Raw genomic sequence first — 23515 nt, forward strand, 5'->3', positions numbered from 1 at the left:
AGCCTGCGGGCCCGGCGCAGCGCGGCGCCGTCAGGGAGCTGAGGTGAGCGGTCGGGGGTGGAGGGGCGGCTCGGCGTGAGGCGCGGGTCTGAGCGCGGCTTTTCCCAGGACGGGAGAAAAGTAGCTGAGTCGTTATGTAATTAGCTGAGAATTAGCGAAACTTGTATTTCTGCTTGTTAACAGGGAGTTATACTAATTGGCGATGTTACGTAGTCGTATGAAATAGAGGAGAAAAGCTGATTTTCTGATTTGAAAGCGTCGGTACTGGAGGCGTTTCAGGGAGGCTTACTGAGTATTGTTTGGGTCCTTAGGGCTTTCCAGAGACCTACTTACGTTTAATGAGGGCAAGATCTGCTGCGCTGGCTATTAGTGTGTCTAGTGTCTCAAATTTGTCGCTTCTCGTGAGGAGGAAGGAGCTTGAATAAATCTTTAGCTTCTGCTTTTTCGGTGTTTTTACATTGCGTCTTCACGCTGTGTCTTGCGTGGCGATAAGTTGCGGTGTCTCGCATTGTGGGCTTGGTTCACTAGAGAAGTCTACTCAAAGGGTAGTTGAGTAGCTGCCTATAACTGGAAAATTAAAAAAAGAAAAACAATGAGCACTAATATTTGCTCAAAGATCTTAAGTGTCATCTTAATACAGTACGGTAGACACTATGACCCTAAAAAATTCTCTGCTGTGGAGTAATTTGATGAATCAGTGACACTAAATAATGTCTTCATCAGTTTGCTTGTAATTAGGAACGTGTTTGCAGGAAGCATACTTGAGACTGTACTCTGGTGGTACTGAAAGCTTCCAGAACAGTTTGAGCAGTATCCTCCTCTCCTCCCTTTGGTGAAGGCTGCCTTTGTGGCATCAGGTGAAAACCGGTATCACCCTGATCTCCACTCCTTACTGTGGGCAGTACTGGTACCGCCTTGTGAAGTGGTCGGGGGCATCAGTAGACCTTTGGGACTGCATAATGCTGTAGGTTATTTGCTTTGCAGATGCATGTACATTCCTCGCTATTACGTTTTTCCTGCAGACATAGTCATAACATACAGTGAAACTGAATTATTAGGGATGTTCTTGAAATTTTTACAAGTATTTTTAATTTTGGTGTAAATTTTAGCACTGCAGTCTTTCCTGGGTTCTTATCAGTAATGTGGATACTGGGCACTTTGAGGAATTTAGTTTCTGTCAGTAATGACTGATGACTTCAATATTATTTCAGTTTTGTTTAATCAGATAATTGCTTACAAAGTTACTGACTGGAGAGTGTTCCCAAGTGATGCATCTCTGATGGCAGAATTAGATCTGCAGCATACCTTCCCCCCCCCCCCCTAGAAATTTGTTTTAGAATAGCTTTTGGCTGACTTCAGTGTAGTCTTACAAAGAGAAACTATTGGTGAGAGAAATTATGGATCATTTTAGTCTGGTATGCAAGGTCACTTTCCAGCTCTTCCACATACATTGTGTGTCACCTTGAGCAGGCAGTTGGCTGGGGGATAAAAATATGGTCCTAATAATGGATGTATTGGTGGGATTCACTATTTAACTATCAGTGTTTACAGGTCCTTATAGGACCTTAAGATGGATGGCAAATTAACAGCTTATTTTTTAAGTCTGTCTGACATGTTACAAGACTGACGGTAAAGTGAATCCCTTTTTAGAAGCTCTGATATTGAAATTACCATCTTATAAAGAAACAATAAGCAAGTCCTACGACATGCGAATGTTTCTGACAGGGCTCAAGAGGAACAGTACCTTTGCTTGGCTCTGGTCAGAACTGTTTATTTGTATGTTTGGGAGCTGGAGATTATATTTCTACTAGCCTACAGATGGAGGCACATGATTGATTCAAATCAACAGTAAATTCTTTTAAATCTTGAGCTTATAGAATTAACCACATTAAATCTATTATGAAGAAACAATTCACTGTGTGAGGTAGAATGTGATTGCAGCTTTTGTAACAACCCATTGAGTGTGGTGGTAATGCTACAGTTTTTTTCAGCGTTGCTGCATCTACATTTGTCCTGTTGCGTTAGAAGCAATGCTGAATTTCACACGAGTGAAAACTTCATCTGGAAGACCCTTAGCCATCTGTTTATTTTAAACTTAGGATTTTAATGGGCTAGTTCTTCAGAGTGTAGTTATTCTTTTCTTTTGAGCAAATGGCATCCTTCAGTAGTGAAGATGCATTTCAAGATTCAGCAGCGCTCTCCCTAAACGATTTAGAGAGCCTGCACAACTTCCGCAGTCGGTCTGCAAGTTTCAGCAGCACAGGGTCCAGTGGCCGCTTGCAGCTCCGTCAACGAGTAGCCCAGCTCATGGCTTGTGTAGAGGACATCAGTTCGGATGATGAAATTCATGAAGAAGTGTCTCGCACTCTAGATGAAGCTTTCCTTATCTGGGGGAAAAAGCTGAAGGATAAGTGGCAAGAATTCAGGTTTTGTTCCCTGTAGTTGATTGCTTTTGTGGTGTTGTGGGGGTTTTTTAATGCTAGCTAATAAATACACTTCTGATTGATGAAAAGTGACAGAAAATTTCTGTAGATAGAAATTCTGTGGGGAAATTAGGTGCTCTTAGGGTTGGTTACCTGTTCACGTTTCAATTTTAGCATTGGTTTTGTTTGATTTTTGTTTGCTTGTTTGTAGACTACACTTAGTTACCTGGAATGTGGGCACAGCTTCTCCACCTCCTGATGTCACTAGTTTACTTCAGCTCAATTCACTGGGCCCAAGTATGGATATGTATGTTATAGGGTAAGTATATGTTAGAGAACTTGCTTTGTAAGTTTATTGCAAAACTGCTGAGTCTCAACAGCTTACTGCCCGTTTTGGGAGGACTGTGCTATGTGAATCACTGCCTAGGAGGTAGTTTAACATTATTGCTAACAGAAGGTGAAGACTAGAGTTAGTGACTTAGAACAGAGATGATTTATAGCAAGAGAATCTTCTCTCCTTTCTGTGGTTGTTTTGTGACAAAATATAGAATACCTCTTTTCTAAACACACAAAAAGTTTTTGGCTGCTGTTTTCTTTGTTGGCGCATAGAGGCATATTGATTTTGATACGAAAGTTATCCAAAATTCAGTATGTTTTAAAGAAATTAGTGCAAGCTTATTAGGCAGAATCTGCCATCATGTTTTCCAAACTTTCTTGAAATTTTAAAGACCTGACAGTCAGGTTATTTGTCATAACATATCTTGAGTCCAGTATTGTCTTAAACTCTGTTTTCAGGTGTATATAAGCTCCTTTAACTTTGGTTTTCTCAGTGTTAGATGTGTTTGACCTGTGCGTGGGTTAAACTGCTTGTAAATGAGAAACTGAACAGCAAGAAATTTCTGACTTACGCTGAGAGAGGTCTGTTAGGAAGTTGTGGTCTGTGTTCTGAAGAGGTTGTATGAATTCTGTCAAAACCAGGTGATACAGTGTGAGTAATCTTGATGTATTCAGCTTGCAGGAGGTGAACTCAAGAATCACAAATTTTCTGTCTGACTTGGCATTTGATGATCCATGGAGCATTTTTTTCATGACTGTATTGTCTCCATTGGGATATATCAAGGTAATTGTTTACATCTCTTAAGTGTTACAGCAGTGAAGGAAAATGTCTTCCCCAGCTCCATTCAGATTTTTTTTCCCCTCAAACTCTCCATAAAAGATAAGTTGATAGTGTTTTTTGCAGGCGTCAGTCATTTCCATAGATACACTTATGTTAGAAGTGATTCTTCATCACGCTTGTGTTTTCCTGCTTTGTTGATAAAGGCAATTTTAGTATTTCTCTATTAATAATGTCCTTAATTTTAGCAGTAAAAATTGGACATACAGATTTTCATTTCTCATTTGGAATAGCTGGGCAGTTTTGATGCCTTTGCAGCTCAGATGACAAACAGCAAGAAGTTGTTCAGATGATATACTGACAATGGCCTGTGTAAGTGCTGCAGAACCATGTGATGAATAGAAAAATACTCCTGTCATAATATGAACACATTCTCAAGGAACAGAGTAACAAAGATTATTTAAAATGCAATGTGATGTAAACTTATAACAGCATATTTCTTGTGGCCACAATATCTCTATCTCTCTCTTATTTGTAGAAAATTTTTTTGCTCTGTGAAATATTGGGGAACTGTATTGTGATTCTTCTAATGTAATCTGCTTAAGTACCTGCTTTCACTATAAATATCCCAAACAATGGCAGTGATTTTCGTTAAGATTGGTAAGGTTTCTTCTTCTTTTTTTTTTTTTTTCCCAACTTGTTTGCAGGTGAAAATAAATTGCATATATGTAAAACAGGATTTTAGTGGGTATATATATTTTTCTGGTCTTTATTTTTGATTGAAGACCTAGAACATTGTATGGTAGTTTAAATGACAAGAGTTTTGGTAATATCTGGGGCATAAGATCAGCTAAAGTACTAACTATTTTAAAAATGCAAACAATAAACATAGGAGGATATCTTGAATTTCTCTAATAAAGAGATATTAAAAGCCTTTTGAATGTTTTATTGGTTTTCTAAATCAAGCATTACTTCAGGGTGATTTTTCTGAAATGATTGTATTATCTGCATGCTAACCAGACTCAGCAGTTGTGCCATTCTTTTAACTGTAATTAAACAAAACAAAGGACCCATTGGGAATTATAAAAAGGAAAAAATCCATCATTCATTCTAGTGTAAATCATTGCTGATAAACATTCAAAATCTGGCTGTGGGCTGGCATTCAGGCCCTGTATACAGACAGTTAAAAAGAATTCCTAGTGGTATGCATGGTTGATTTTGAATTCTAATTTAGAAATGTGGCACTTTGGACACACTAATGAATGGATGCTGCCACCTAATGGTTTCAGCCGGACTTGATTAGCTCTAATAATAAGAGGGGACTATCAAGCCAGGTCAAAATAAAACCGGCAGCGAGGAGAGCTTATGCTAGGACTTATCTGGGAAGTTGACTGAAGAGGAGAGGAACAGTTACCCCTTCTTTGCTGAGCTGTGACAAGGTTGGGTGTAGAGGGGTAGTTGTCATCCTTGGGGCATTCTGTCCCTTCAATAGCAGTGTCCATTTTCAGAGTGTTAAGTTGGTTGGAGTCAGTCAATTCTTTCACCATAAACAGAATTGCGTTGCCTCTATGAAAGGTCTTTGCTTGATTTGGCCCTACGTATTGGTGGGACTAGTGCTAGTTCCAGCAGAGGAGGGAGCCATTGTGTTTTGATGTTCAAGACCTACAGAGAGAAGAGGATTCATATGGTGAGAAACGTCTCGGGACTGGCCTACAACAGAATGAAATATAGCAAATAATAAAGGGACTGAAAGATCTTGGTATCTCATGAACATAATTATGGAAAGGAAAATACTGGTTATACCAAATGTCTTATCAGATACAAATATTTATGCGTTACCTAGTAATTGCGATCCATCATTTCAACATACTGTTTAGTATTTTGTTGGGTTCAAGGACAATGAAAACATTAACATATATTCTGAAATCATTTAATTGTGTAGATGTGGAGGCAAAGAAAGGAGGAATTCTGTTTTAAATTTTGGGCTGAGTTTGTGTACTTCTCCAGCAGTTGTATAGTCAGTGTTATTCTTAATATCAGGTTTTATTCTAATGTAGTCTTTCTCTAAGTTCATTCAACATAGAATTGAACTACAATTAATATATTTCAATGTCTGTATTTTAAATTGAATCGTTATCATTAAAACAAACACTTAAAATGAATTTTGTGTCTCATGCCAAGAACATTGTAAAGTTCATGAATTTTTAATGAAGAACATCTTTGCTAGGCTGTTTCCACACACACACAAAAAAACCCCAAACCACAAAAAAAACCCCTTAAAGCTTAAACAGTGTCTTACGTGCTTCCTAAGCATCTTTGCTTTGGAAGTGTTCGGTAAATCAGTTTTTACAGGCATTGCCAGCAAGAGTTACTGCTGTTTGCAGCTCATTGTTTTTGCAAATGCCTAGGAGTAACTGCTGTGCTTTTTAGACATTTTAATGGCATTTAGAATGATTAGTTAGATGCTGAAGGATGTTTCAGTTTGAAAAACTTGCTCCTGTTGGAGGACTTGTAGGTGTGCACTATTAAGATTATAGGTGAAAAATCAAGGGTTTGGTTCTTCGTGAACAGGATGCTTAAAGGTAGAAACAAGACGCTGGTGAGGCAGAAGAAAGGTCTTTAAAGATGTTTGGGCAAATGCACGTTTTGAGGTCAACTTCAGATTTGTAATGTAATGTTACAACTCATGTTAATTAGTTGAGAGACTCATCAAAATTGTTTATAAGCAACTCTACCTAAGAATGTATTCTTTACAGCGCTGAAATCTGTCTGCATTTACTGTGTCACAGTGTTGAAGCCAGGCTTGGCAAGGGAATTGCATGACTTCTGCTATGGCGTTCTTCACCTAAAGGTCCTATGAAGTAGACCCAAGGAATTCCGAATACCTCCCTGGAAATGACCATTCCCTCTTTCGTATCTCTTCCAGCTCTCCTCCGTTCGCATGCAGGGATTACTACTTCTGATCTTTGTGAAGCACGTCCACCTTCCTTTCATACGGGACATTCATACCCACTACACACGCACAGGGCTGTATGGATACTGGGTAAGAAAGTATCCCAGACTTGATTGCCTTGGTTATTTGTGCCTCTAAATAGTTTCACGGTGGGAGAGAGTATATATGGTTTACTTAAAAACGAATAGACTGACAAGCAGTGAGACTCACTTGTTTGAACCCTGCATGCAAGTGTGCAGCACTGACTGTAATTGCATCAGTTTATTAGCTGATATACAACAACTTATTCATTTAAATCTAAATAGCAAGATTTAAAAATTTATAGGTGGTCCTAATAGTTACGTTTGCAGGTGTTGACTATAGTTTCAGAGAACATTGTTAATCTTCCATACCAGGGAAACAAAGGAGGAGTCACCGTTCGCATGTCCCTCTATGGTCATACAATTTGTTTCATGAATTGCCACTTGCCAGCTCACATGGAGAACACAGAGCAGCGACTGGATGACTTTGAGAAAATTCTGGAAATGCAGTTTGAAGGAGAGAATATTCCAAGTACCTTGGATCATGAGTGAGTTGTTCAGACCCTATTCTGTCTGTGTTTTTTTTATCTGTTGTATGGTAAAACTCATGCACTGAAGAGTTTTGGTTTTGGAGTTTTCATCCATCGTTTTTATTTTAAATGTCTTTTCAGCCTTGACCTTGAATCCTAGGAGGAAGAGATAACCTGAAAGATGGAGGTCTATTTTGCAAGACTGTTCTCTTCCAGTCTTAAATTACATTAAATTTGTTAGCGTATGTACTGCACATGTGATGCGCTGGAGAGCTTTGGAAGCTAAAGCCTATTTATATCAAAAATCCTTTAGATCACTATTAAATGTTTATCTTCCTGCCTTTTTGGGGGAGATTTGTATTATGTTTTGGGCAGTTTTTATTCCTGTTGTAATTTTAGTATCTGGCTAAGGGCTTCTCAGCCTTTAAAACCTTGATTGATGATTTCTGTAGCTATATGAATTATACTTCCCTCAGGTGTCTCACAAAAAAAAACCCCAAAACAAACCTGATTTGGGCCACTAATTGAGTTCTTGTTCCTTAATTCTGCAGGAATTATTTGTATGTTCTGTTGTTTTCATGTGCTGGAGTCTAAAGATGGTAATAGAACCACTTAAAAAAGGGTTGAGAAAAACATTGTAGTTTGGCAATTTTAAAATTTTTTTTATACCTACAAAACTGCCAGGACAGATAAATCCAGAATAGATAGTAATGTAAGTAATATTACTTTAATTGTTAATGAGTTCATTAAAATTAGGTAAAAATGTATGACACATCAGTTTCAAAATCATTACTTTTCCTACCTTAGTATAAGTGTTTGATATTTCAATTTAATGTGTTTCATTTTCTTGATTATGTGCATGGGCATGTACCAAATCACCTACTGTCATCTTCTAAGAAGAAATTACAGATGGCATTAAAATAAAAGTTTTGTTTCTATAAGGTAAAGTTTGGGGTATCCACCTCTGAACAAATGTTGAAAGTAGGGATTTTCAAAGAGAAGTTAATTTACTTGAAAAGACAGCTTTCCTGTTGTTTAAAACATTGCTGATAATACACTCCAGTGCTTCATAATAATAACTTTCTTTCCTAATAACAATAGAACACCCAATATGTATCCCGTATTATCCCGTATTTAGTGCTTTCCCAAGGCACTAAACCAGAGCTCTGAGTTAGTGGATTAACATAACCAACTGGTGTATAGGTCATGAATTTTGTGAATTATTTTACCTACTGTTAAAATTTAATTCTAAATCTGTCTCTAATAGAGATGTAAGTCATTAGGAGACTTGGGATAAGTTAATACCCAGGCAGTAATGAGCAAGCGGCAAGAATGTAAGGGACTTAATTTACTATTTCAATTCCTTTAAATTTTTTGCTTAGCAGCAGGTTGTCCCTATGTAAGCTTATCTGTAACTACTTAATGTTTGTGTTTAAGCTGTTTAGGTTAAGTAATATAAGTGATTAGAGCACCTAATTAGCGTAATGTCTTATATTCTACTGAATTCTTCCTTCGTGTTAATGGATTCCTATAAATCTTCCTTGGTTTTTTGCTTTTCTTTTTTTTTTTTTTCAAGTGTTCTCTTCTGGTTTGGAGATCTAAACTTCCGGATAGCAGATTATGGGATACATTTTGTCCGAGAATCAATAAATAACAAGCGTTACAATCTGCTGTGGGAAAAGGACCAGGTATGTTGTCTTAATCTGTTTGGGGGTTTTGGTTTGTTGGTTGGTTTGGTTTTTAATGCATACAAACACAACACGGTAGTTAACATTACCTCTTGAGTTTCTAATTTCTGTTGAAGAACACAAATTCAGAGTAATCATGAGGTGGAACAGAACTAGCTGTTCGCTCTCTCACTTCTCAGTCATTAGCCCCAATTAATTGCAAACTTCTTCTGCTTTTGTTTAGTTTCTTACTCATTTACAGTGCTCATGTTTGACTGAAGCTTTCTTTGGACTTCATGGCTTGTGAATTGCTCCTCACCTTAATTTCTCCTCCTTTTTTCTTCTCCCAAGAATTATTTTTAAGAGAAGCTTATTCTGGAATTTGTTTTGAGTAGAACTGCTACAAAACTTTTAAACAGATTGTGTCAAGCGTTCTGGAAGTAACAAAGAGGCACTTCTGAATCTACCTTTCCAGATATGTTGTACTGACTGAGATGTTGAATTCTTCTTGGAAGACGCTTTCTCATCTCCTTTGCCAATTGCCCTTTAAGCTCTGATTTTTAGACATAATCTTTAAAAGTTACTTTTTTATTTCTGCAGTTAAATATGGCAAAAAAGAAGGAAGCATTTCTTCAGGAATTCATAGAGGGTCCTCTGCAGTTTAAACCCACCTACAAGTTTGACCTTTATTCGGATGTATATGATACAAGGTAAAAGCATAAGATGAGTTTAGACATGGAATATTAGAGTGAATGTGGTGCTTGACTAAATATCACTTTAGTAAGCAAACCTGAATTTCCTGGATGGGGCTATTGAGCTGTTAGGCTCATTCAGTGGTCAGGTCCGAATAAATGAATATTTCTGGCTGAAGAAGCCTGAGTCTGCTGATTGCATGAGGAAAATAGTGAAAGAACCCAGCTTTCTTTTTAGAAAGACTAGATTAACAGAATAAACCAGTGCTTGTTTAAGCCACTTCTTTTTTGTTCTTTAATACTAAAAGTGCCCATTGGTTGTCAGAAATGAGCAAAAGGAAGAGAGTAATTGTCTCCAATTTTTGTTTTCCTTCTCTGTTTAAGCATTTCATTTGATACTGCTGGTATTTGAAAATAAATGTAAATGTGTCTTTATAAATTATTTTAAGTGGAAAATGGAGTAGCTTAAGTTTCCAAAGTTTTTCTCTGACACTAAAGTTTGTTGTTAAGTATTAGTCTTATGTTTCAACAGAAAGATAAGTTCCTGTCCAAACAGGGATTTTGTACTGATCTTTTTCTTTACTTCCAGAGAGCAGAAGTCCCTGTTTTGGTTTAAGTAAGAAGAGAACTTTCTGGATTTCATAGATTTGTAAATATTTCAGAATCAAAACAATGCTCCTTCCCGAGCTTTTGATTTGATTTTTGTGAAATATTTGAAAATCAGATGACAGCTGATTTTCTTCAGGGATTTTCTGAACCTGTCTGAAAGCTGTAGTGTTGTCTACTCTGCTGTTGCACTTATTATTGGAAGTTTATTCATTTGGATCTAAAGACATTTTGCTCCCTAATTGAGTGTGAAAAGATATAATGGGACCAGCAGTAAATCCAGTTAACAAAAAATACTTACAATAATCCAAATCTAGACATTCTAAGAATGAGTCATAGCCTAATAGTCTGTCTTGGCTCATTTAAAGAACAAAAAGTATGCTTACGCATACTGTGTGCATTCTGCTGTTGTTAAAGCTGGCAGAGGTATTTTGGTGGGATGGGGGGTGATCAGTAGATGTCAAGGCACGCACCCTTGAAAAGTGTGCTTTATATGAAGCACACAGTAATTCGTTATCTTTGATACTTTTTCAATGTGGATTTTGAGGTTTTGTTTCCCATCTAATATGCCGTTTTCTCTGAAATAGTGACTGTATTAACTTAAGCTGTTCTTTTGGTATTTTCTTGCACAGCAGAGCAGACATATGGCAGCTCATAAAGATTTCTGTCGGTTTATATAATTACTGGAGTAAGTGGGATATGGCCCCTTAGTCATTTAAAATCTTTCCACCTTATTAAAGGTGAGTCAGACTTGTATACGGGAAGGGGTAAAACAAAAGTATGTTGAATATTGAACTAAATGGCATTTCCAGTTTATGATGATTTTGATATTCAAAGTTATTAAACTGACAGTTTTCCTTACACATCCTGCTCATTAACTTTTATAATTCAATCCAGTCCATTCTAATTCCTCTTCCATAGGGTATGATCTTTTCTCCATTTCAATTTGAAGTGATACATCCATACAGAGAGTTGCTGTTAAGTCTTCCTCCCACTACAGAGAGAACCACGAAAGGCTCATGTCTTCTGTTGTTATTGATATGGTATAAAAGGAAACTCTGATTACAGTTTGATGTATTGCCCAGTTCAGGTTGCAGATGCAACTTTCTTGATTATGGAATTTTTAAAGCCTTTTGTTATGAGACAGCAATAGCTTACAGACTTGAAATACAGGCTAGTACAAGTTAGAGGAACTTTAAATAAAGCATTGCTCTGTCACGTGTGATTAGTATAAGCTACCTAAGTTTGTTTGTTTTTTTGTTGTTAAAAGAAACTTGTTCTCAAATGTTTTGAATAATTTCAAACATCGTTCAGACTCTTCCTACATTTTCCTTAAGTTTATGCCCCTTTTCTCAGAATGACTATACATTTGAAGCTTGGGGCAGTTGCTGTATTATCTCAATTTTCTTGCATGTTTTTATGGCGTGTTTTAGGAGAAAGTATCATTTCCTGTATGAAGCCGACTAACCCATTGAAATGCCCTTCTCCCCTTCATTTTACTCCTCTCTCAGAAACCTATGAAACTTACCTGTGGTAAATGGAGTTGAGTTCAAATTAAGGAAACCTTGGTTGTAAAGCATATTGAACAGAGCTGTAAAATGAAGCTTGGATGTGATTGCCTTCTTTTATTAATATGTATCTGACAGTCTTTCAACTTTGAGTAGATTTTGCACAGTATTCTTAGCTTTTGGCAACTGTTTTTCTTCTCATTTCCTTTTATCTTACACTTCTGCAGTGAGAAGAAAAGAAAGCCAGCGTGGACTGACAGAATTCTTTGGAGAGTGAAAAATCTCTGCCAGCATGCATCAAAAGAAGGCAAATTCTCTGAAGAAGAACAGACAATTTCTGTTACTTTGCATAACTATATCAGTCACATGAGCTATGGCATCAGCGATCACAAACCTGTTACAGGAACTTTTGGGCTTGAGGTGCTGTCCCAGTTATTTTGTTAAGAAAAAGTTTGTTTTACTAAGCCTTGCCTTAGAGAAGCTGATTTTCTAAACTTTGTAAGTCATAATCTCTGTTTCATTCTGGTTATAGTGAAGGCAGCAAATTGCTTTTCAGGTTATTTCCATTCAGTTAAGAGTCCCACAGCAGTTGTGGCAGAGAATAACTTGAAAAGAATAACTGAAAGAATGACAGACTTGACTGACTTTAAATTCTGTTCTTTTGTCTAGTTGAAGCCTCTTCTATCAGATCCTTTGGTTGCGCTGAATCCTGAGGGTGAGTGGAGTGCGGAACATGATGTTCTCATCAGCTATTCTGCAGTGCCTGAATTCCCAAGCAGTGCTTGGGACTGGATTGGACTCTTCAAGGTAATGTTACCGCATCATGGCTCTTTACTGTTATGAAGATGGTGAACATTACTGGAGGAGGTAGTTGATAGTCTTCTGTCATAGGACATTGTGATTCTTGCTGGTGCAAAACTCTCTGAAATGGTTGTGTATCCTTGATTGCCATTAGTTTCTGTATGGCAACAGTTTAGTTGCATTAGCATGCGAGCTTTTTCACGCCCTTTAAATTCTCTGCTAAGATAATGTGGTGATTTATTTAAGTAAAATGGTGCAGAAGCTGTGAAAAGGAATTGTCCTTCCCTAATGCCTGCAGTTCAAAAAGCTTTATACAGCAAAGAAAGAAGAAAAATAAAAGTCAGTGGAGGGGTAAGAGAACAGAGCATTCGCACCCTCTCAGAAACAAAAGATTTGTGCATGCCCCCAAAATGTTTTGATCCTAAAAGTGAATTGTTTTAATTACTTCAGTGAAGTAGTAAACATCTCTCTCACAACTTTGAGTTTTCCATGTAGTATGGTTTTTGTTTCCTTCGGAAGGCTGATGGTTTGCATCTTTCTTTGCAGGTGGCTTTCAGGCATGTGAATGACTATGTTACTTACGCTTGGGTAGAAGATGATGAAATTTCTTCAAACAAAGACAGTAAACAAGTAAGCCAATTATATTTCTTTCTAATATAGTTTTCCACAGAGTAGCATTTGAGGTCTATTTGTTCCATATCCCCCTCCCCTTACGGGTTCTGTATCCTCTTTCCCAGTTGAAGCTAATGGGGAGTGATATTGTTTAAAATGCTTCTTCCTAATTCTTACTAATTTTCAGGTAGTCTAGCACACCTTCTCAGATGTGATCATACTGCTTAAGGGAATTGATGAAAAAGCAATTTATTCCTGTAGTGACTTTTCATTGTATTAAAAACTACTGTCATTTTATATTTTGGTCTGTTTCTGCCACTGAAATAAGTAACTGTCCATTTTTTCATCTGATTGTCAAAGTTGCTCAATGTATGTTAAATATTTATTGTGTGATTTTCATTACAGTTGTAAGTACCTAATGTTACTAACACAATTAGTTCCAGATATCTTATACAGCTACAGATTAGGGTTTCTTAGACTTTTCTTCATTTTGACTATTGAATGTTGGTCCCTTTTTAAAAACTGCTGCCTGTTACATAGCTTTCTAGTAGTGATTACCTAAAATGATTTAAAACAAACAAACAAACAAAACTTATTTTGAATACAAATTATCTGTTTCCAGAGGTATTTATCTGAACGAACAAATTCAAATTTAATTTTGGATACACAGTGAGTGGAAGGATGGATGCGGTTTTCCAGACAACAACGGAAAGCAGTTTAATTTAGAGATGATGTAAATTAGCATCAGGTTTGCAACAAGAGCCCAAATTGTATTGTATCAATATTCTGAATCTCAAAATTTCTCTGATATCATCCTATCTATCCATCTCCTATCACTAAGCTTAAAAATCTAAGCATTATGAGCGCTGTTTTAGCAGGATACTGTGGGCTGCAGTTGAGGAACTTTAGGATCTTTAGGATCTTTAGTACAAAACGGAGGTGGTGGGTTTGCTCTGCTGTTGCCTCTGACAGCTTATTGTCACCAGGAGGCAATTCGTCTCCCTTCTTGCTGCTTGTGGAACCTTGCCCCTTCCCATCCAACAGCTCTGGGTTTCATCTAATTCTTGCTGAACCAAGTCAGCTTGCTAACATGGGGAAGGATATTTGCTTTTCCTCCCTGACTTAGTTTTCAGATGGTTTCATGAGTTATTTCTGTCTTCATGCTTTTTAGCTTACGTTTAAAAACTTGCTTATAAATAGTAAATACCAATTTTTATGGTGTCCTGAATGGCAGAGACTGCTTTTTTTAAAGCTTCTTTCTTTGTGGAAATTGCCCATTGCCTATTCTTACTCTTGTTGACAGGTTTACATGAGTGCTGCAGAAATACCTGATATGGGAGGAGAATTTTTGCTTTGTTATTATAGCAATAATTTGCAGTCAATAGTTGGTATCAGCCAGCCTTTTCAGGTAATATATTTGGAAGCTTTGATTAACATTGATGTGATTTTTATTTCTTTTGTTCTCATATGCATCTGAACATAGGTGTGTGCAGCTGTATTAATCCTGGGGGAGGTGGCAGCAGAAGTAATTGCAAAAAGGATATGTGCTGGCTAACATCCCATAAAAGAATTTGCTGATATGCTAAAAGACTCTGAGTAGCTATTTTTGCAACACGTCATTGTGATGAAATACGACAGGTTTCTCTCTCTCAGCTTTCATTTTTGGAACTTCAGGCTCTGTCAGTTAGGTCCCTAGTTTCTGTAAAGATGAGAACTCAACTTAAATGCTGCCAAGTTTCTGACAGATTGTAAGTGAGCTCTTTGTGCTCCGTTCTGTGGTAGATTTGCACAGAAGCGCTTCCTGTATAATTAGTCACTTGAATTTGGGAGAGACCAGACAACTGGAACTCAAGTTACGTGTTTAACAGGCTTCTTTGTTTAATTTCTGAAAGGATGACTTAGCCTGCACAGACAAGATGAAGTGACCAAGCATTGCTTCTTCTACACAAGCACTTTTTGCCAAAATCATTTTGTTTGTGTATAATTTTCCATGCTGTCATGGCTGTGCTAATGTGTTGTAGAATGGTTGAAGTGGAAGTTCTGCGTTGCTGTTGGATGAAGGGGTTTTAGAAGGCTGTGAAACTCCATTACCTTAGGGGATACAGTAATGAAAGTTGCTGGGCTGGCTGGTTTATCTCAGTGGTACTGTTCATATTTTTCTTTCTATATTGGTGGGAAATATTGCAGAGCCCAGTATTTCAGTTGTCTCTGAGCTTGATATCTACCACAAACTCTGCAGGATGGTTATCAGTTGTATGTGGATACAACACACCATATGCCTTTCTTTTTGGATGACACTTAATGTTTTGATATCAGTTTAGTGCTTTTTTACTAGATTTTTTTTTTGTTTCGTAATTGCTGCATAGGTGCATCACTTCTAATTTTCTCAGTTTCTAGCAAGTATGTAAGACATCTTTATATAATGGTGTATTGATAGTGTAGAGCAACACAGTCTTTCTGCATATGTTAATTTGCTTTTTAACTACTGTCTTTCTTCTAGATTCAGCCTAACAGAACATTAATAGAAAAGGATCTGTCACAGGAAGAGAACAGTTGGATGCAGAAACCTGACAATCTGGAATCGCATAATGAGTTCTGAAGGCAGAAAGAGCATTTAGTGGTCCTGATTCAGGAGTCTCATAATTCTTTATTTATTTCTTAGTGATTATAAGCTTTTACTCTTAGAAGATGGGGTAAGGCAGTGCAAGTAAGACAGGTAGGATTGTTCAGAAACTTTGTAATCTCATAGAAGATAATTTATTGTGCAAACAGATATTTTTATTGTTACAGGGAGAGTAAGTCTCTTGCACTGGATGAGAACCATAAAAATAGCACCTAATGAATGCTGTATGTTTTAAGGTGATAGACATTTCTAATACAATGATTTAACCTAAATGAGTTGCAATCTGTAATAGATTTTTAGGCTTGCTCCTTTTTTGTAGAGGATATTTTATTTACAATACAATATTTACTATGCTGTAACCACTTAATAATTGATTTCCAAATTTTGAGTTTAAGTGAAGTTATTTAAAAAATTATTTATTAGATACAGCTAGTTAGCTTGTTTTAAAATTTTATTTGACTTTCAAATGTAAGCTAATTACCTTTTGGGAAACACGTGTGGCAACAAGTCACATGAAAACAAATTCTCCTTTGGTAGTAGATCCCTTTTCTTCATGCCTTACTGATAACTGTTTGTAGGATTTTCCATTTCTAATTTTTCCAGATTGAGATACATTTATCAAAATACACTTTTCCTGATTTTTTTTTTTATTCTTCTTTTATAAAACAATTTAGCAATTTGCCTATCGCGTTTCTGCCTCTGATTTTTAAAAGTAAAATAAAACCACTTTTACACTAGTCCCTGGCTCAGAGTTAACCAGGATCCCACAATTTCTGAATGAAATTGCTTAAGTTGAGAAATGCTTTAGCATAGGTGAGCAGACCATAGTTCATGAAGCACTTGTTGGCAAAGAGCTAATGATCATCACTAACCCCGATGGTTTTCTGTTGTCATATTGAATTTAGAAAGCTAAAGCCATATTTAAATACTTCCTGATACCATCCTGCCACATAATTGCTACACTTATGACAGAGATGATGGGAGTTACAAATGTGGAATTTCAGTGGAACAAGTTCATTCTTATGGCATAATCTGTGCTATCAAAATGGTAAATCTCTTCAATTTATAGCAATCGGTCTGCAAAATTTCTGGTTTTCTAGAGGTGCTTAGACCTTAATGTATCCTGTGCACTTGAGGGTGGAGATGGAATAAGAAACATCATGTACCTTTAAAAGCCTGAAAGGTAGTTAGCTTCAGAAATGGTTTTGTTTCTTGATGAGGAAATGGAGATGTTTGGAAAGGATTGGAAGAGGCACCAACATTCCACAGAATCTCAGACTGCAGTGCTGGACGAGAGCACTTGTGAGTCTCCCATGTTCTAGATACACAGCTTCGAGCTACCTACTGTGTATGGTAAGTAAAGTTAGTCACTAATCAGTGTCATGTTGGTTATGGATGGAAAAGAGAAAATTTGGTTCAAGTGGAAGAGCAAAGCAAAGGGTGTTGGTGTGTTTATGCTGGAATATTGCTTCAGAACTGAATGGATTCCTTTTTGCTCTTTTTCTCAAAGCCTTAGTATTTTCATGATTCTTTTGAGATAGAAAGTTAACACCGTCATATGACATTTGTTTTGCAGTTACTTGCTTATATCATTCACTGTATAAAACCTTCTGGGGTCCAGGCATCTTTGTATACTGTGGAAACTATAACATAGGTTAACTGGTTAGATAGTTGCAGTATGGGGTTTAAGAACACCTAGCCTCTGTAAATTTTATTTAGTTATATCTCAGCTTAATGCTTGGTGTTGGGAACTGTTTCCAGTTGTAAGTAGTGACGACAGGTTCAGAAGATACTGTGTTCATTGCATGGATTAAAACTGCCTTGAGGTTTACAGTTGGTACATTCCTGTTACACTTTGGAACAATATTAGGAACAGTTTTCACATTTGTACCAGTCTTACAAGAATTTGTTTTGCACTAAATCTTTCAGATATGTGACTTTTCATGGCAATTAGGGCATCAGACAAATCCCTACTGAATTGCAAAGAGCTTGCAGTTTTTGAGTTGTACTCTGTTTCTGATTTTACTCTTGTAACTGTACTCCATGCAAGGAGATTCTGTGGAGAGCTCAAAGAACAGTGGTCTTTGAATTCCAGACCACAGCTGGCGATTTATTGTGGACCAAGATCCAGTTTCTTCTAATCAGGGTGCATCTGCTGTTCACGAGCAGCTCAGAGGGGGAGCCATACAGCCACTTTACATGGGCAAGAAACTCAAGATCCTTAATGTTGTACGAGAGCTGATAACCCTCTCAATCACTGGACATAGAAGCTGTGTTTTGTAGACTAATCCTTTGAACCACAGGACTTCACTGAAAATGCCCACAGCAGCTGCGATTGAATCTGCTTGTGTGTTAGTAGGATGCTGCACAGAACTGTATACTTCTTTCTCAAGTATTATGCACACAGTAGCACTTTTGTTTACTCCTGTTACCTATGGTAGCTTTTCAAGCTATTCCATGACCTGTAATGATGCAATTTCTGATGAACTTTATCTTTCTTAGAACGCCTTTAATTGGATGTTATAATCACTGGAAATGTTTTTATACTCCTGTGTTTTCTTTTCGTGTACCACTAAAATAAATCCTGGCAGTGAAGTGTTCTACATGGCCTCTATTAATTTGAGAACACATTGGTTTGGGTGGGGAGGATTATTTTGTGCATGGTAACCTTTCGCCAAGAAACTTTGGTCATGTTTAATGTGCAGATACAACAGTATTTTAGAATGGAAATATGTCAGTAATTACATATGCGGTAGGGCTTTGGACTGCAAAAGAAGGGCAAGGACAAATATTGGTTTTCTTTTGGACAAAGCAGATTCATCTAATTTTTTTTTTTTCCATTTAAGCGAATCTAGTATTAAAGGGACTTCTGTTGTGGATTTTCTGCCCCCTTCTTCCCCCCCATTGAGGAGGTCTTGATATTTTCCTTGTAAAAATGCTCAAGCCACTTAAATTGCTTTCTTAATTTTTAAGAACAGGTTCTTCTAAATTCACTTTTTCACAGTGAATTTTTCACAGTATGATTTGAGATGTTTTTTTTATCTTTGTGAAAGATCTGCTACATTGTACTTCGTATTTTAAATTTTGTATGTTTTAATATAAATTTGCGATCAAATAATTTCCATCTAAGGGTAACTTTTCATAATTCCCTGCTGTTAGAGAATTTATTTTACAATAGGAAATATGTCTACCAAGGAATGTTGTCCAGTATAGCCTTATTTAACTTCCATATATTTCTGATTCCTAGCTAACCTCAGGATGTGCAGTGTATCATTGCACATAGATAGTACAGCTCTGTGTAAACAGGAAATATTTCTAAGATGTCTTGCGTGTTTGTTAGACCCTAAAAATACGTTCTGATAAAGACTATTGTTTCTACTACCACTACTTCCTTCTCTGCTCTTGGACACTAAGTGACACTCCGATGAACTTGTCTTAATTAATTTACTGCAGTGGAAAGGCCAATTGAACAAAGCTTGAATTAGGTTTTCCTTGAGAGAGGAAACGATACCTTTTTTGAGAACTCTGCATTACTAACAGGAATATTTCCGATGGCCCTTTTTGTCCTTGGATATAGGGATTCACTATTTGAAAGTGATTGAAATGAAGGAATTTCTTTTGTAATAACAAGATACAGAGATCACAGAAGGTTCCTGGTACTCATCACTGCATGAATACCAATGTTATTTAACTTTATAACTCATGCATTAAGCGGATGATATCCTAGTTTCCTTATACCTGTTTTTTCTTTATACCAATCTTGAAAGAGAATGGAGAAAAAAATTTTTGTGTAAAGATGGAAGTGTTTGAGGCCAGCTGTCTATATGCACAGCTTGCTTTGTCTTATCCTTAACTCTCTTTCTTCAAGCTCAGACATTAGAGTACACAGTACACAGTAGTGCAGAGTAAGCTATTCTTTGTGTGGCTGCTTTGTTCAGCCAAGGCAATGGCACTTGCCACCTGATGGATCTGTGCAGTACACATTTAGTTACTCTGGAAACTGATCTGCTCAGGAGCTATACTGAACTCGCGGGTTCAGTTGCTTCAACTTGAGAAAAGTCTTGTATCTGTGTGTGTGCATCCCACCTCCCTGTATTACAGTGGAACTGTCATCTTCTCCTTACAAGATCTTTGTAATTAAAAGAACATCTTGTATGTGCAATCTAGAAAGTAGCAAGAGAACCTGTGTGGGAGCTTTTGAAGCACAGGTTGGAAGAATCACTGGAGGAAAACAGTGAAGTCAGAGGAAGTATGAGATCTGGGAATGCAAACTGGCAAGAGGAAATGCAGAGGTGTGGGAAAAACTCAGAAAATAAGAATTTACTAGCACCACAAAAAGAAGAAAAATACTATAGCAAACATTTTAACCTGTTAACCATACTTTGTTTGAAACTGACAGTTATCAAATACAGACATCAGCCCTAGCAGGGAATGTTTCAGCATTGTTTATCAAATACGAGCTTTACTGTAACTGTGGTTTTAAAGTGTACTGCTTGGTCTTGGCAGAGACCACACTATGTTCCTCTCTTCCCTCTTCTATTTTGTTCTCTTTTATATGTATCTTTTTCTTCAGCCTCTTTCTACTTTCTTTATCCTTTTCTTTTTTTCCTCTTGTTCTCACTTACTTGTAGCCCATTTTCAGAAGTTTTTTCGCACGTAATTCTGGTATCTGCATCCCAGAAATCATTCCAGTTAAACAGCCCTCATGTTCTAGACTACTGATCTTTGTAATTCCTCTATATAGGAAGGGTAGATAAGATAGGCTAGGTATTGCTCCATATTACTGAGTAGGGTGGTTTTGTTTGGGGAAGTGACAGTGATGTTTTTTTTAAATGTCATAAAATCTCTTTTTCAGTAGATCCCTATATTGGGAAGTAAGTGGTCAAGGAAACAATTGTTGCACTGGAACAGTCTTGTCTATAACAGCTAAGGGAAGTATAAGAATAATTCCAGGTACAAAACACAGAACAGTGACGGGCCATTTCTTTTCAGTTACTGAACAGAATGGTATTCTCTGTATCTGCTCTTGAATGGCCAGGTGCTTGTTAATCTTAACTTCTAGGCAGTTTTTTTGACAAGCAGTATCATCTGGAATTGATTTGTAGTAGAGTTGAAAATTAAAATTTGGCTATTCCAAGAAGATAGAAGGAATTGTCCCCTAACGGAAAGTCTTAAAATACCTGATATTTAGATTGACCCTCCCCCCTCCTCCCCCCCAACATTGGCAGGATATCTGCATCTGTTGGGGGGTGCGTGGAGGGGTCATAGGTCTAGATATTGCATTAATGGATGACATGGCTATAGTAAAGCTCTGTAATTGCACTTAAACCAGTGTTCACCAGATTATTTTTATCATGTTGATAGTAGGAATTTTTGTGCAGTAACGTGCAAGTTAATTTCTTTTGTCATGATTAGTTAGCTACTCAAGGATTCATTTAATAATTATTTAATTCTGCAGTAATTTGAAGAACTTCCTGTAGTTACCATGGGAGCAATCAGTATTTTCTATTGCTCTGTCTCTAAACCAAGTATCTTGGAGGCGAAGGTGAAGACTCTTTTCTACATAAAATCTCTTGGTAGGTTTGTAAAGTTTACTGTATGATTGTTTCGTGCTAATACCTATGCAATGGCATCCGCAGCGACTTGACTGTTCTAAGTCCACTGGGACTGAAATGGAACATCAACAAAGTTTGCGGCAATAAACACGAACATAAATTTAGGCTTCTTGGAACTGTCTTGACACATTGTAACTAGTGGAAACTAGTCTTGAACTTAATTGTTGTTTCAGCTCACACCTACACTTAGTATAAATACAGAGGTTCATCTCTTCCTCTCACAACAGGGCTCTGAAGCAAAGACTGCAGTTAGTCAAGGTCTTCTCCCAGACTGCTCGGGGAGTTCTGCTGCTGTGCTTTGAAATCAGAACTATCCGTAAAGAATAGAGAGTTTACTAACTTACCTTGGAAAAATGGAACTGCAAATTGAACGTATTCCTACAGGAGAAATCATCCGCGTGGTTAGTCGCAATGGAGAACGCAAGACTGTAAGCCTGTTTTTTATTATTCTCTTTTCCCTTCTTGTACTGTTAGTTACATGATAACCAACTTAGTCACTGTTGTTCTGAACTGAGAAATGCTGGTGCAAAAATACAAGGCTTCTGCAAGACTGCTTGGTCACTGGAGTGACTGTAGCTGTGTTGTGAACAGTTTTCTCTCACTAGGATGAAATCAGTGGCAATGAATGTTAATATTAAGTGGCTGGGAGTTTAGAAAATTATTAAAGTGTATTTTCTGTAGAAACACTTCAGTGTACCAAAGTTGGCATGACTTGCAGTTGGTGTTTGGCCTGGCCGTGTTCATTCTATCAGAATTCTGGAAGCACTTTCAAACTACAAAGGAAGGGAAACAGCTTTGAAAAGAGTATTTTGATCCTCTTCAGTATCGATTGTTCACATTGTCACTGGATTCATGCCCTGAATGTTATAGGAAGGTTCACACATCAAAAATTCAGTGGTAGAGGAACATATTAAGGGACTGTTACTAATATCTTGAGGAACTGAGTATTCTGTTAACTTGTGACTTTTATTGACCTGGGTTCAGGGTTTGTATGTAAGCAAATGGAAAATCCATGAGCTGGTTATTTCTGGTTTGACATGGTAGATGTAAATAGTTAAGAAAGACACAGTACTTTTCTAAGAATAATTTTAGTTTTCAGTACTTGGAATGAATGGCCATTCTGTGTGTTTTGCTTCAGAATATTTTCTAACTGGATTTGTAAACTTTTTAATTAAAGGAGTCTAAGGAGAAGGAACTGTGTAAAAACTTTTTAAAATCCTCTTTATGTTTAAATGTACCTAAATGCAACTGTGAATTTATATCTCTCTGTCATAGGTACTTATAAACTGTTTAATATATCTTCAGTTCTGGTAGCAGATTGCTCTGGGCAGAGCCATCATGTACTGAAGTGCACATCTGTGCATGTTGCTCCAATTTCCTAGCATTGTCTTTCTAGTAAGTAATCTGAAACTCGATCTGAAAATTAGCTAAGACATTTACTGTGTGCATTACACAATCGTTAGGTAGAGTCATTTTACTTCAGAAAAACCTGAGAGCTCTGCCTTGTCGGAAGAGGAGATAGTGGCAATTCTGGTATTCTTTGGTTTCCAGTAAATGGTCCGGGAATGTTACTGACTTTTTTGCAGTGATAGTAGAGGACACTGGCTGGACTGAATTGTCTTTCCCAGAGGGAACTGCTCCTTTAAACCTTATCCCGAATAGCATGTGCCAGGCTCCTGGGGGAGACATCAGAGAGAGAAAAGCTATTAGTTCAGCTTTCTAAAAAGTTTTAAATACTCATTAACAGTCCATAAAACTGTAATTTGTTACTTTGAGGACAGCAGTCTGTATTTGTCAAGGTCTGTATTTGTTGGTGCTGCGGGAATGGCCAGAGAAAAGTAGTTTCTGATGTACTGTGCTTTAATACAAACAGAAGCTGCTAGCTGAAGATACTTTAAACTGCTGCAGGAATGGAAAGTGCAGAGCTTTACTGTTTCAGCTCCGTATGCTTCAGTCTGTTAGAATTAAATCATGTGCAGAATTTCCTGCGGGTCCTGGCTAGGCTGCCTCCGGTATTTCACAGGTGTGCGAGACGAACCGAGATGCGTGTTACTGCACAGAGTGAATGGTTACCTGGGTTCGCTCTGAACTGAACCCTTCCCCCTTCTCGGAAGGGTACACTTCTGGTGATTCCCACACGTCGGTGGGGAGGGGACGGTAAAATTATCATCGGTGCGCGGGGTTTATCTGTTGTGCGCCCGGAGGGGACAGGTGCGACTGCTCTCCCAGGCGAGAGGGGCGCGGACCGGTCTGGCGGAGGGGCTGACCGGCAGCGTGCCGCTGTCCTGAACGATGCTCGGTGCGAGCGGGTTCCCGCGCCCTGCGCTCCGCGACGGGCGGAGGGCTCACGG

General features: G+C 37.6%; 1 protein-coding gene across 1 annotated transcript; it reads left to right on the plus strand.

Annotated features, from left to right (window-relative positions):
- Positions 1 to 8: 8 nt before the first annotated feature.
- INPP5K (inositol polyphosphate-5-phosphatase K) lies at positions 9 to 15525 on the plus strand. Its single transcript, XM_009575620.1, has 12 exons — positions 9 to 43; positions 2635 to 2742; positions 3435 to 3543; positions 6464 to 6580; positions 6886 to 7058; positions 8617 to 8728; positions 9308 to 9417; positions 11741 to 11933; positions 12183 to 12320; positions 12861 to 12944; positions 14230 to 14334; positions 15427 to 15525. The coding sequence occupies exons 2-12, from the start codon at positions 2723 to 2725 to the stop codon at positions 15523 to 15525; spliced, it is 1260 nt and encodes a 419-aa protein (XP_009573915.1). The 5' UTR covers positions 9 to 43; positions 2635 to 2722.
- The last annotated feature ends 7990 nt before the right edge of the window (positions 15526 to 23515 follow it).

The sequence above is a fragment of the Fulmarus glacialis genome, unplaced genomic scaffold, assembly GCF_000690835.1.
Source record: "Fulmarus glacialis isolate BGI_N327 unplaced genomic scaffold, ASM69083v1 scaffold10774, whole genome shotgun sequence".
Lineage (NCBI taxonomy): Eukaryota > Metazoa > Chordata > Aves > Procellariiformes > Procellariidae > Fulmarus > Fulmarus glacialis.

Bases quoted from the DNA above. Each gene is read 5' to 3' on its own strand.
- INPP5K (XM_009575620.1), top strand. From the start codon at position 2,723: ATGGATATGTATGTTATAGG. The intron at 7,059-8,616 runs GTGAGTTGTTCA...TTTTTTTTCAAG, and splicing joins CCAAGTACCTTGGATCATGA to TGTTCTCTTCTGGTTTGGAG. The intron at 11,934-12,182 runs GTGCTGTCCCAG...TCTTTTGTCTAG, and splicing joins CAGGAACTTTTGGGCTTGAG to TTGAAGCCTCTTCTATCAGA.